Genomic DNA, 14,246 nt, shown 5'->3' with positions numbered 1-14,246 from the left:
TATGTTCTACCAGTCAGCATATCTCTTCCGTCGTCTCAAACTGCCTCGATCGCACACCAGTGCAACCCAGCGCGTTATTATGTATAGTGCTGAGGCTCAACGCCACAGGTCGGGTGATGATCCTGGTGCCGCTCAGTTCTTCTTCGGCAGTGGCTGGACCTTGGGCAGGTTCGCTAACCTGCATTTAAAAGCTGTGGGCTGGCCAACTTCAATGCATCGCTATAGACTCAATGTTTGGCATCCCCAGCAAATGTGAGTACCATGGGACATGGGGTCCTGGTTCCTAGGCCTATGCTCGCTGTTTTACAGCAGGGGTGACAAAAATACCCTTTCATTTTTCCTCAAAGTACTTCCTGAAGTGCCCGGTGGCGATCATCGGATGCATTTGTTAGTAGGTGCAACGGTGTAGCGGACGCGAAGGTGATGCAGGCGGCGCGGTGATGGCAGGCTGCGACTTTATGACGTCACTGTAGTGGTGAAGGAAATGTACCGGAAAATCCCAGGATGATTATGCCCTATTACACGGCCTTGCATGGGAGTGTCACATGATCCATATGACGCGTTGGTTCCAACTTCAACCGATGTGCTTCTCGGTAACAGGCCCTTGCCCACTGGACCAATCACAAACGTCAGTTTATTTGCACCAGTGTGTACGCGTTGACTGTCATGACGACATGGATCGTGACCGCAGGGAAGAAGGGTAGTGGCGTTATAAAGCGTTGACACCGTAGTTTGGATTCGAGAATGGTCAAAACTGATATTCAAATTATATCTTGATGGTGTTGCAGTGGTGCTACCAAATGCTTGTACAAGACTTAACGAACACTGAGGTTTCACGGGACTACAACTGCGATATGCCCTAAAGGTGGGACACTCCCTTTAAGAGGTTGCTGTGACAATAAGACGCAAATAAGCTTACATAGAAGTTTACTGACCCTAAATGACCTCAATCAACTTTTCTGAGAAACTTGCCGCCTGAGATAGTTCTTAATGTTGATTTAAGCTCTGACATCACAACATTCTCGAGTGTTTCTGGCTATTCTTTATCTTTAAAAGTCAACTAAGATTACTGACCTGATGTAAACACGAGTGACCTTTGGAAACAGCGTCTAGGCAAAATTTGTCTGCGTGAGTAGGCTTGTGGGCACTTCGGACAGCGTGTTTGGATTTTGAAATAGTTTGTCATTATTTGACCCGAATTTCACCACCTGGAGAGCTGCAAGTATTTCACAAATGAGTTCACATAGAGGCCTATTTGCCATGTGAATTTGGTGCCTCTGGCTCTGCCAGCTCTTGAAACATCTGGCGCGTGTATGTCAGTTCATCCTCATCCCCATCCGAGTGCGTTGCACTGAGAAGCCACGCCGGCACGCGTTAATTTAGAACTGCACCAACTCTGAATTCACCAAGATACGTCGTCGCCTCAAAGCAACGCGGAAGTAAACGCCCCTGCTGATCTTTGACGGACAAGACCCACTACACCCCATGGAGCCCCCTGCTGCAGAGCCTCGCCCGGGTCACGTCCGCTCCGCCGTGACGTCACTGCTCGCGCTGCTCCCAAGGCTCCGACGTGACCACGTGACCGGCCGTCGGGTCGCGTGGTGCGCCTGGCGGCGGGCGGACGGGACTGGGTGCGGGCGCGGCGCGCGGCCGGCGGGCGTTAGTCGTGAGCGGGCGGTCGCACCGGGTGGGAGCGCGTCTCGGTGCCGTCTGGGACGAGGACCACGCGTGGCGCCGTCCGCGTCCCGCCGCCGCTCCAGAGACTGCAGCACCACCGCCGTCGTGCGGAGACTGCAGCACTCCGTGTGACGCTATCGTGTAGGGAGCGCGGCGTTCCACGCCGGCCGGCGGCGGCGGGAGACTGCAGGAGCGGCCAAGTGAACAGCACCCCGGGGGAGCGCGAGTGGCCATGGACCCGGCCGACTGCGAGTGACTGGGACCGGGGAGCCGGTAGTAGCGCTGCGCCGCTGTCCGTGAGGTCAAACCTGGTGACACTCGGAGGAGGAGGTCGGCTGCGGCTGCACCATGCTCATCACCAGCCGCTGCTCCTCGCAGAGCAGTGTGTCGACGCTGAGCTGTGCTTCCAGCAGCACCAACACCGAGCTCAGCCAGAACCAAGGCCAGCTTGACAAGATCAAGGTGCTCGTGCTGGGCGCGCCGGGCGTCGGCAAGACAGGTATGTCACGGCGGGCTCGGGAGATGTTGCCGGCTGGTTTGAGTGTTCCCAGGATTCTTGCTTCGAGGTACCAGGCCAACCGAGAAGCAATCCTTCCGCTGAGTACTTGGGATGCTGAAGTATCTCCCTCTACTTCCAATGCTGTGTTTCTTCAATCTTTCTTTTCTCATTCTGCAACATTTTTGAAAAATGTTAGCTTGAACAGGGGCTTAAGGACCGCATGAAGTTACAAAGTGGATCTAGGTACATGATGAAGCTCTAGACCGTACGTTTAAGGCGCCACGGGCTTAACAAAAGCAAGTGCAAGGAAGGTAACTGTTTTGCTCTTTTTTATTGAAAGAACATGTGTTTAGGGTTACAATTTTTCTTGGTTTAAAAAGTGAGTTGCAAATATGTTGTCCCAAACCTCTGTAGCGTCAGCGCCCAACGTTATCGCAACTGTCCCGCTCGCACTGCAGTTCAACCGTGTGCACGCATCGGATACCGGCATATGTGTGCATCTGACGTGCATCGGATAACTTGCGAGTTGCGGATGTCACGTTTTGGCGGATGAACCACGCCAACTTGGCCGGAGTCCTGCTATCCCCAGTCACTGACAACCGTACCCCGCTCCTCGTTCAAACAGAGGCCAAGACTATCTCATATGTCCCTGTGTTCTTTTATGCTGCGCTGGCATCAATGAATAACTGGGTTGAATGAAAGGTCTGGTGTTCCTTATTTCGGAGGTTTGCTGTCATCTATATGTGTAAGAGCTTCTTTGCTCTCATTGTCATGTAATTGAGAGATCAGGAAAGCTGTACCGAATGATGCGGCACGCTTAATGTCTGTATATTAATAAAAACGTAGCAAAGATGCACTGTTCTGTGCCATTTTTGTTTGCATTACAATGTAGTTCTGGGAATGATCGTCTTCACGCGTGGCTTTTGTCACCTGCGCTGAACGTAGTTTTCCCTGCGCAGAACGTCAGGTGAGGCGTGTTTTTCTCGGAGTTAGTAAAAAAACAGCCTGAGCGAGCGAGCGACTATTTCAACGACAATGGGTTCCTCCTATCCAAATGCGCACCGCAAAGCTTCTAGCGGAGGGCTTCATCATCAAACGTTTATGGCGTAGCAGTTGTAGCATTCGTGACGTCCTTTTCTAATACAGAAGCGATTTTACCTACGCAGTGGACAAACTCCCGAAATCTATCGAAAGGACGACCGTGAGATATTTTCATACGTGCATTTCATGTAGCCAGACCTTTCGTGGTCTCCCTTTAGAATGGCGAAATAGATGTTTGTTTCCTCAAGTCTAGCACATCAAGTTTTCTTCTTCCCCAAATCTTTCCCAAATCTAGCCTGCACCTAGCTCAGTCTTAGGAGTATGCCGCAAACACTGCACAAACATTGCACAAGTGGCATAGGCACCTATCAAAGCGATAGCTAAAACTCTCTCCATGTCGAGGCGTGCCGAAAAAACAGATGTGAATCGCAAGCTAATTAGCATTATAGTCGACGTTTTGGGGATTTTGTAAAAATGCTCGAATCTTTGCGTTTATGGATCCCGATACTATTACTCAACCCAATCAGACATGATCAAGAAAATCCCAGATTTGGGGATCTGAAAGCATCTACCTCACTCTTCTGGGAAGGGATTAAGTGTGATTTACTGCTTGGGATTGTGGGATCTCCACCTGTTATTCCGATTAGGCTACAAACAGTGCTCACATCGGGCTGAAAGCAGCCATCTTTATTGATGCACCACCAGACATGAAGGAATCACATACAGACGCTTGTGTTGTCCGATCGCCACAGTATACTATCAGCAGGCCTTCTTGTCGTTATGGCTAAGGGCTTTCCCTGGGTAAACAGGATAGCGTTTTGGCATAAGCAATGCCACGTATTCCATTATGACGAGTTTGTTTTTCGTTTCAGCACTGTGCGTCCGATACCTGACGAAAAGATACATAGGAGACTACAGCTCCAGTGGCGGTACGTTCATCCCGGCGAACAGCACTACATATTCATGCTTGGGAAAAGCAGGTTCATTTGACCACATAACTCATCGTTTTCGTGCGCGTTGACATATGTGCGACACGACAAAGCCATCGTCACACCTTAAACGCCGCAGCGACCGCATACGAGTCGCCATGAATATTTTCGTCCGTGCCCACCGAGGCAAAAGCGGATAACCTCTGCTTCCGGGTGTATCCTCTTTGTTAACGCGCGGCTCGCATGCAAACGCGCCAGCTGCCTGCATATGAATCGCGACCGATACCGCGCCAGAATTGCCGCCGCCCACTGCCGTGGTGTCCCACCCACTGTGACGGGCGTGCCTGACCCGCTGGCCTTGTCTTGCAGACATGAGATATACGCATACGGTGACCTTCGACGGCGTCAAGACGGGGGTCGACATATTGGACAGCTGCAGGTGCATGGTACGTGGGCGCGGATAAATAACGGCATTTGGAGATACCTGGGGCTCGTGGACCTGAAGAATAACCTGGAGTGTAATGGCATTCACACGAACTGTTGCGTCAAAGCATGCATCTCCCCGAAAGCACTGCAACGCTGCGTTATAGGCGGCGCCAACACACCCCTCCTCCGTCCATTAACCGTGTAAGCTGTGCGATATGCATACAAACCATCGCCATCCCGATTTCAGAGAAGACCGATCCTCAGGTTCGGAGAACACCGATCCTCATGTTCAGAGAACACAATCCTTAAACCCAGAGAGAGAGAGCCAATCCTCAAGTCGAGAGAAGGTCTGGCAGATTCCCATGGCTCACGCGCGAATACAGCGCTACCGTCACGATTCAGCCCTTGGGCGGAGGCGCCGCCTGACCTCTGTTTACTGACGCGGGGCCGGGCCATTATCCACCGAGCGCCGCGTGCGACGTGGGGGTGGCCTGATGTACCGGCAGCACGCCGCCGCCCACGCGGACCGCCGCCATGAATCACGCTGCCCAGGTCGCGGCAACATCCGTCTAATGGGCTTTATTTGACGGCCAGGTCATTAGCCGACATTCTGAACATGTGCCGACGGCCGCGGAGAAATCCAAAACAATGGGAGAAAAGCCATAGCGCGCGCGGCGGGCCGGGCTGGCGCTCGCCGGTGTCTGTTTACGGACCCTCGACGCGACCAGGGGGTTGGAGAACGTCGTCAGGACAGTCCATCACTAGAGGGGTGTGTGGCCTCCCATTCACCCACATGAGCAGGGCGTATGGCCGCTTACATGAGTAACTAGTTACTTTGTCGCACGCTTTATCATGAAGTGATCTAACGCGTCGAATGAGCGTCATCCTAGGAGTGGTTGTAATCATCATGATGCTTCTGCTGGCTACTCGCGGTCTCAGCATCCTTCGGAACTTTTTGGAGCAAAATTGATTCGTCACTTTTTTATCGACATTACTGAACTGCTACTACTGGCGGGGTCATCGCATCAGCTTATCCACGGTGAGCCGAATTAATTTTTCTTACGAACACACATTGATGAAATGCCGCTTGCGCACCTACACGCATACTTACGCAGATTGCATACACATATCACAGGAAGGCACCAGACAACCTACAAGGGTGCAAGCCACACTGAACTAGCCTGTTCCGATGGGCACTCGCGTGAATCTTTGATATGCACACCATGCACTCACGCTTGCGTCATGCTCTCTCCGTTGGATCTTGGATCTTGTCATGGCCGCCCAAAGAACTAAGTGATCACATGTGATGCGATCTGTCGCTTCGAAAGCATTAGGTGCACTCCACCCGGATGATAGATTTAAACGTGGGCTGATTGCTCGCTCTGCTAATGGCAGCAGTAAAGCCTCGGATAGAAGCTTTGCATCGGCTTTGTCTCATTGGGTCTCACATCTCAGCCTCATTAGCGCTGACCCGAGTGGATCGTGCCCGGAGTGGATCACGCCCGGAGTGGATCACGCCCGGATTGGATCACGTCCGGAGTAGATCACGCCCGGAGTGGATCACTCCGGCCTCACTCCGTGAGGGGTCAGAGGCAGGGTGGTTCCGGGTGGTCGGTGCGGCATAACCCCGAGGTATGCGATCAGCCTGGGGTATTGACGCACTCCAGCCGTCAATTAGTGTCCGAAAATAGGTCATCAAAGATTCTCTCAATACTTGTGTCTTCAGTGATGTAGTAAGTGTGTAGTAAAAGTTGCTGTGAATCAATTCGACTCAGACAGGTTTCATAAAGTTCCCTAGCCTGTGAGTATCAGCACGACGCCACAGCTTACAGCGAAGCCGGCAGCTGGCTAAGTTACCCAGAAGGCAACAACAAAACCCACGCGGACATCATCCCGCTCAAGGCTTCAACGCTCACGACATGGACGGCCTTGGGAAGCAGGATGGACGGCATCGTCTCATCCCCGCACATGTGCCTCGCATCCAGTCGTGCCAAGCCTCCCGACCCCCCGAGCCTCGCCCTCCCGAATTCACGTGTCATCAGGATTCCCAAAGACGTAACGCGTCTCTCCGCCGTTGCAATGTCTTTTTCTTGCCAGTTCATTAATGTCGGCCAGTTCGCACGGCGCCATGTGACTGCAGCCTCGACGGAGGGGTCACGGCCGACAGAGTGATGATGATGATGATGAGAGTGATGATGAAGGTGATGATGATGCGGCCTGAGCGGCGTGATCTGCCGGGCGAGGAGCTCCCTCGCAGGTCTCCGTGCTGGCCTTCTCACGGTCGGCAGGAATGTCCGGGCGCACGGGCGCCACCTCAGGCGTGATTAATGAAGGAAAGGTATAGAGGAGGCTGGCCTGGGTCCGCGGTCAGACCCGTGACGGCGGCGAACGTGACGACAGCCGGCCAGACTTTATCACGTCCACGGTTTTCAGTCACTGAGAAAAGGCAGAAATGAGTTATTAGCGTCAGTGGTTTGTGCTTGTCAGGTATGATCAAAATAGAGTCAATAGAGGAAAGCCTCGCATGTGACTGAAATGTCAGTGAGGCAAAACTGGCTCAAATCGAGCTAAGCCCTTGCCGCTGTGTGCTAATAATTGGAAGCTGTTACTGCAGGCCATATCGAGGGAAGCTTGCATCACATTACTCCTCGTTTCGATTGATTTACTCCATTTCCGTAAATTTGGTGTAATCTGAGGCTTTTGCTGACGCCTAGAGGAACACAAAGGAATATCCGCACATTCCAGCACCAACCAAAACGTTCAAGTCAATGTTTAGCGCAAACCCTTACACAAAATGTTTGTGTTCAGCATGTATACAACATACCATATTCGCTCGAGGCTTGTTAATTTCCTAACCTGTTTTTCATCGTGTGTTTCTGTCAAGACCTACGGGTTAAAGTGCCCGTCCTCTCGTGACGTTTGTTCGTATCACCTTCGCCACGCGAGACAATCATCATGGCCCTCATGTCATCCCAAAACTAACCCACTGCATTCAAACAGAAACTTGTATCAGTTGTCGCCAGAAAGGCCGGAAATCCCTCCTAAGCATGCCAATCGCTTTTTAGCATGATTATGGAGTTCCTAGATGTTACTCATATCTGTTTTCTCACATCCAGCAGACAAATAAAAAGACGCAGTATCTTAAGTCATATTTCAGATGAGCTTTGAAACCCTTGCATCTCTATTTGCCCACATGTATGTTTATTTTTATTCTAGCTGATGTCCATTCCCAGGATTCTTTATGTCCTGATTTGCTTAGCTTTACGGAACACGTTATCAAACAACATTTGAAAACAAATCACGGGGCAGGTCGTACAAGCAGCATCTTTGTTAATCAGATTAATGGAACATATAAGTCAACTGCGCCCGGTATGAAAGGTGGATGAATTACATGATGATATCTTTTTTAGCCGTGGGTCTCCCAGCTTGATAATGCCCAAAGAAGTGACTAATGTATTGCACATCGATATGTAGTCTCTCCGTCAAAAGTTATGTTTTGTACTCTTCAAATTAATGCTCGAGCGCATTGGTTTGCCTTCGGTTCAGAGTAAAGAAAACATGTTCGGTTCAGTAAAGCATAGCATATGATTGTCTTTGTCAGGAATGCTGTTTAATCCCCCGAACTGAGGTCACATTATAATCCCGGGTTACCTCAAAGGCGTCTCATGTAATTTACCGAGAGTTCTAGGTCGCTTTGTTGGTGGTGTTTTTCGCGCAGCCGTACCTCGTTTGACAAAGAAATGTTGGAGGCACGCAGAGGATCCCTTCGTTGCGTCTTGTAATGGTGGGAACCCAAATAATTCGTCTTCCACCAATCTACCGTTCCACCTTCTACCATTTGGCTTCCACATGTTAATAAAATGTGACAAGAAATTCATGCAAATAGCCGGCGGGAGTGAGCATCAGTAACAGTAGTTTCCTCTTGGACTAAACTGCCCTAGAATCAGTAACTAACGGTCAAGCACCCATTTCCTTCCTGTTGCTCTTTAAGAGCATACGCAGAATATTAGGAGTGATTTGTATACGATTAAGACGGAGCTCATGCTTTAGATCACACTTGAACCTTGAACCCCGCTGGGAGAGGTGGCGTATGATCCCTGTGGTAAACATGACCAACGGGAGCTCACCTTTCGTAAGGTCTAAAATCTAGGGATAAGGATCTGTGTTGCCCCTGGTGATTACTTTTTTATTTTCTTCGTTTGGGAAACATATCCGTGGCCTGTAACGTATTTCTCGATTGGTTTTTCTCCCAACGAACGGCTTATGGTTCCTTGCACGCAGCGAAGCTGTCTAAAAGCTTGTGCGATTATGACAACTAAGGATTAAATTAAGCTAAGCTACCGCGTTCAGTCATATCTAATATATTGGCAACTATCAATTGCATGATGGGACAACTATCACAGCTGAGTGTCGTGGAACTGCTGCCCTCTGATACGTAGGTTTGCCATACTTTTGAAGACGTCAAACTGTGTCCCCCTAAATGGCACTTATTTCTGCGCGGGATTTCCCTCAGAGCGGATGTCAGTAATAAAACAATGCAAACCACTACCCGCTCAGGCATTATTGTATATGGAACCCCAAAGCCACCATTTAATCGTAATTGAAGCGTTTTCATTTACACCTGCGGGTGCGCAGCTTCTGAAAGAGCTAGATCGGATACTTCCGGCGGTCATTGACTGCTAGACGCGCAAAACGACTGCCACCTCCCATGCCTCTTAACTCTTGCCTTAACCGGGTTTCGCGTGGTGGGGTTCAACAGCGTGGTCAGTGCCATAAGTAATCGCCATAGCTATGCAATATAACTACGAACACGCACCATCGTCCCGCCGCTACACCTGCCATGAGGTACTGACGTTTAATGTACTCACGCGGCGCAGAGATTGGCCTATCGTCCAGTGCCGCACCGAAATCTGCCCGTTGTTGGGGTCAAGGGCACCGCATAATGAGCCGCGGTCACTGCCGTATTGCACGGAGAGCCGAGCCGAGCGGGCTCAGGTGCGCACACAACGGCTTTTGTACCGACAGAAGCGTCGATCAGCTCGGTTTTCTTTGCCTCGGAATCAGGTACGGAATTGGGCGGATTGGTTGTGAAGTTTACATGGCTCCAGAATTGTTTTTCGCTGTGGCGCTGTTTTCTACAGTAAAAACGCTTGCGTCACTGGTCACAACCGTTTTCAGCTCTTATTCACAGTCTGTGTTAGGTAAAAAGTGATTTTGTGATAAATGTTATCAAAACCTACCTCCACTGCGCAGTCCAACCAAAACAGCACAGCATTCAGACATTTTACAATACGGACAATCAGGTGTTTTGATGCGGTGCTCAATCACAAGTGCAAGTGTTTGTTAGCGAGAGGTATTTTTTGTTAGCTTATTAAATGAAGGATGGTGCATATCACGGCGCTTCTTCCTGGACGCCATAACAAAAGGCATGGACGTGAGCACGGCGATGCGTTTTCTGTTGTTTGATATTGCCTGTTTTTACGCCACCCGCCGTTCCATCAGCGTCCTCCATTGATACGCGGCCCTCGCCTGTTTGCCTGTTTTCCCTATGATGCGCGCGGCTCGTGACCCGCTGACCCCCGCGTGATGCCCGCAGGCGACCGGCTGCCTGTTCAACCACCTGCGGTGGGGCGAGGCGTTCCTGGTGGTGTACTCCGTGTGCGACCGGTCCAGCTTCCAGGCGGCGCGCGGCTTCCTGGAGACGCTCGGCCAGGAGAAGCTGCCCGGCTACTTCACCACCGTCCTGCTGGGTAACAAGCGCGACCTCGAGCACGCCAGGTGCGTCATGTTTGGGTGCGGCCGCCGGTGCCGGGCCAGGCTGGCTCGCTCCGGTATAAGACTCATACTGGCCATGCAACAATGTTCAGCTGTCTGGACCGTGTAGTGACCACCGGCTGCTCTCGACTCAAGTACCCCTTCTGTGCCATGCTGTCAGCTCTGACAGCCCAAGCCCGGTTACGGTCACAATTTCTCCAGCCCATGTAGCTATCTGTAGCACATGCCACATTCCTGCCACAATCTCCAGTGTTGAAGTGCTTTTTGCGCCGAAGCCACGACGGCTGCCGGGCGTCGGTGGTCACGGCGTCGTCACCATCTGCCGGAGGTTGGCGTGGTGGCCGCGCCGGCCCGGGTCGTCCATTAATCAGGCGGGACCGGCGGCGGGACGCCACTGACCCCGCCGCCGGTCCGCGGCCGCCCATGAGCGCCATTGTTGTGCCGGCAGCGCGCCGGGCCGCGCCGGCCCGCGCCGGGCGGCAGCGGCGCCGGGCCGCGCCGGCCCGCGCCGGGCGGCAGCGGCGCGGCGGCGCTCGGCTCGCTGAGCTTAATGCCGCCACAAATGAGGCGCGCCCCACGGCCCCTGCTCGGCGGCGGCCGGAGATTTACGAAGGCCAGCGCTGGCGCCGCGAGACGCCTGAGTGTCGGTCGCAGACTGTGTTTACCCGCCGGGACGGAGGCGCGGGGGCTGATTCGGGGTCGACAAAAGGACGGGCCGAGCATGAAGCTGATGAGGCTGGCTGCACCGTCACCATACTCACGCCTCAGGCACACTATAGTGAGACAGGCGCTTGCTGCCATCGGGCCAGAGCACGGCGTTGTTGCCTTCGTTCGCGCTGCTGGCTGGGTGGGAGCTAATTGAGCTGACATTGGTAGGCACACCAACTTTTGACATGGTGCGCCAACCAGCAGCGTGCCAGGGCCGTAGAGGGAATGGACACATGGTGGCATTAGACCCTAGGACTGACTAAACATGGCAGGTGCCACGCATGGATGTCTTGTGAACATCTCGCAGCTAGCCATACAGCGGTGGGAATCATCAGGTGGCTGTGTTGTACTGGCGTACCATCGGTGGCTGGCTAGCTAATCCTTCTGCTTCACATAAGTCCTGCTGTGTATATCGGAACAGTGTGGCTATGATTACATCTAGTCAGCCCAAGAACAGGTAGACCGCACGGTCCGCCACTAGCTGGGAATCGTCAAGCCGTTAGGAGGTAACTTGGACGGCCAACTGGGCAAGTTTCCACTACGTTTAGCGCATCATCCAATCGTACCCCACTGCTCGGACCCGCAGAACGCTCACCACGTCAACCCTCCCTGGCATTTCTCCGGCACATTCCTTCGTTCCGTCACGTCCGGACGGAGCCCGTGGCGCGTCACGTGCGCACCGACCGTGCGCCGCCCCCACAGCCGCTGGACAGCGCGACGGCGGCGGCGTCCGGTCGGCCGTCGCGGCTCGGCGCACAGAACCCGTCGCCTCCGGTGGGCGCCTCAGAGCGACGCCGGGTGCGGACGTGAGGCGGCGCTGGCGCCGGCGCTCAAAGCGCGGCGTGATGTGCCTCTAATTAAACCCGGCGTGGAGGCCGGCTAATTGGCCGCCGCAGCGTCGTTTATCTCGGCGACAGCGACACAGATGAAACGAGCCAATTATTTTCGGCGGGAGTTGTTGCGGTGCTCGGCCGTAAAACGGCCGCGGAGAAGCGCGTCAGGTGGCGCCCCTGTCACCCTCCACGGCGCGGAACAAGAGGGCCGGTCCCGCAGTCGGCGGACACCGAGCGGCGACAGGCTCTCGGTGGCGTGATTTGGTAACGGTCCCTCCGCTGCTCCGAGCTGTTTACTCTCAGCGGCACGCCGGTGGTAAATTATCCCGATTATACCGCAGGGCGGCGCGCTGAGTGGCAGCCGAGACGCCTCCGTATACGGCACGACCTTAAGCCCGCGGATGTCATGTTTAATTGGCCCAGGCTCTTTGAATCGAATCCCCTAATGGCACCGACGCTGCTAGATGTTAGACAACCCACTTTGATGCTGAGATAGCCCAGGAAAAACGCGGTCTTTTCAGGCCATCGTTTACGGGAGCAAGCACCTCTCGCGCCCCTACTCGCACTTGGTATGCGATATTCCGTGCTCGGTTTTCCTCGGGGTGCGGCTGTTCATCACTTTCAAGGCTCCATTTGCATAGAACACTTCGTGATGCAAACGAGAACTAGAGAAGTGATTCATCCCTCCGGGTGATGAATACCCAACGCGAGAAGTTCGATGCACCGATCCTGGGGTGCGGGAACTCACGGAATACGGCAGGAACTAAAACGGATGTTACACCTGCTTTGTTTTTCCTACAACGCAACACAATTTCAAAAAGCTAGCGCTGAGTTTGTCTCCAGACCTGACGTGCGTCCATTGCCAAACTTTAATGAAGTTAGAGAGTGGCTTCCCCCCACCCACCCACCTCAACCCCCGTTCCCCGCTTCTTTGCAGTTCCGTGCTGATGTTATTGATCACACCTGATTGGCGATAAGGCATCGCTGGCAACTGTCGCTAAATATATGTACTTACTAGGTGTTGTCTCTGCCAGTCGATATCATGCTTAACATGCTTCCAAGCGGACAATGCCAGGATGAGTAACATTTCGGCATCTGTCGAAACTGCTCACTCCAGAACGTTTAGGAATGTTTAGAGTAATACGACACTACTAGCGGACTCACAGCGTGCCGCCGAACACGACACTTGCCTATGCGCGCCATGCGGGCAAACCACGAACGGTCAGCACGCCCGCGCCCCTGCTGATGCGTGTCTGTCGTTTCAGACAAGTGGACACAGAGGACGGGCACGAGCTGTCGCTCGCATACGGCTGTCCCTTCTACGAGGTGTCGGCAGCCGAGAGCGTGACCGGCGTCTCCCTCGGTTTCCACACCCTGCTGAAGGAGGCCAGGAGCCTGCAACTACTCAAGATGCTGCCCATCCGTCGCAAGGCAGGCGTCAACAGCGTCTCCAAGGTCCTCGGAAACATCTTTGGCAAGAACGGGAAGTACAGGAAGAAACGTCCGTCGCTGAGCATTTGAGACGGACTTGGCCTGGAGCCTGCCGGGTCAACGGATTATGAGTGGCTAGGTCGAATTCGGTCTGAGAATGAGCATTTGGTTCGGTACGTGATTGTGAGTGTACTCGGGAGCTAGATGTTTTCTTTTGACCGTAGATTCAGGCAGGACCTGCGTGTGCCTGATTAAAGACAGCTGGGTTGACACAGTAAACAATCCCACAAGCTTCTAGACTGCCATAATTGCTCCCAATGAGGGACGCGAGAGCTTTGTTACATTGTCTTCAGCTGGTCTCTGATACGTGTTTAGATGTGCGCTGTTGATCATTGTTGCCATGTTGTTATGTGCCATTTGCCTTTGTTCTCCGAGGTCGGAGGGACTTGCGAGAGGACGCTGCTGCTGTAGGCTGAAAAGAGTACCTGTGTTGTGACCGTAGCAGGACTTGCATCAGAAGTCTAGTTGCATCCGATTCCAGAGGCTTGATGTTTGTAAATGTTAACAGTGTCCGTCTCTGGGATGTAGGGAGGCATGTCCGCACCGCGTCGGTGTTCGACTTAATGAGCCTTCCATTGACGCACGTTCTATAGTAATCTGACGTCATCAGCTCATAGCAATCGCTATGGAATGCAATGGCCACCGTAGATATCTAGTCAGCTGCCCATGTTCTACTTCAGTCTGTTATTTCGCTTCGCACATGGACGTCACAATAAAGCCAATGTACCATGTGTCTGTAATTTGAGTCCATACAGGCTCCTCTGTTGTTTGTGTATTATCATATCAATCTGATCGGGTATACTGGTTGTAATGCCCTGGAATACACCGGAGCTATGAGAGAGCGCATCCTCCCGAATATCTAAGATT

General features: G+C 52.8%; 1 protein-coding gene across 1 annotated transcript; it reads left to right on the top strand.

The window, feature by feature from the left end:
- The first annotated feature begins 1,677 nt into the window (after window positions 1–1,677).
- LOC119101312 (ras-related and estrogen-regulated growth inhibitor-like protein) lies at window positions 1,678–14,033 on the top strand. The gene is made up of 5 exons (XM_037224602.1): window positions 1,678–2,176; window positions 4,090–4,146; window positions 4,516–4,592; window positions 10,169–10,350; window positions 13,154–14,033. The coding sequence occupies exons 1-5, from the start codon at window positions 2,026–2,028 to the stop codon at window positions 13,407–13,409; spliced, it is 723 nt and encodes a 240-aa protein (XP_037080497.1). The 5' UTR covers window positions 1,678–2,025; the 3' UTR covers window positions 13,410–14,033.
- Window positions 14,034–14,246: the final 213 nt, after the last annotated feature.

Source organism: Pollicipes pollicipes, unplaced genomic scaffold (assembly GCF_011947565.3).
Source record: "Pollicipes pollicipes isolate AB1234 unplaced genomic scaffold, Ppol_2.1 Scaffold_4881;HRSCAF=5763_pilon_pilon_pilon, whole genome shotgun sequence".
Lineage (NCBI taxonomy): Eukaryota > Metazoa > Arthropoda > Thecostraca > Pollicipedomorpha > Pollicipedidae > Pollicipes > Pollicipes pollicipes.
The sequence above is the reverse complement of the archived record's forward strand: the minus strand, read 5'-3'. Positions and strand labels throughout refer to the sequence as shown.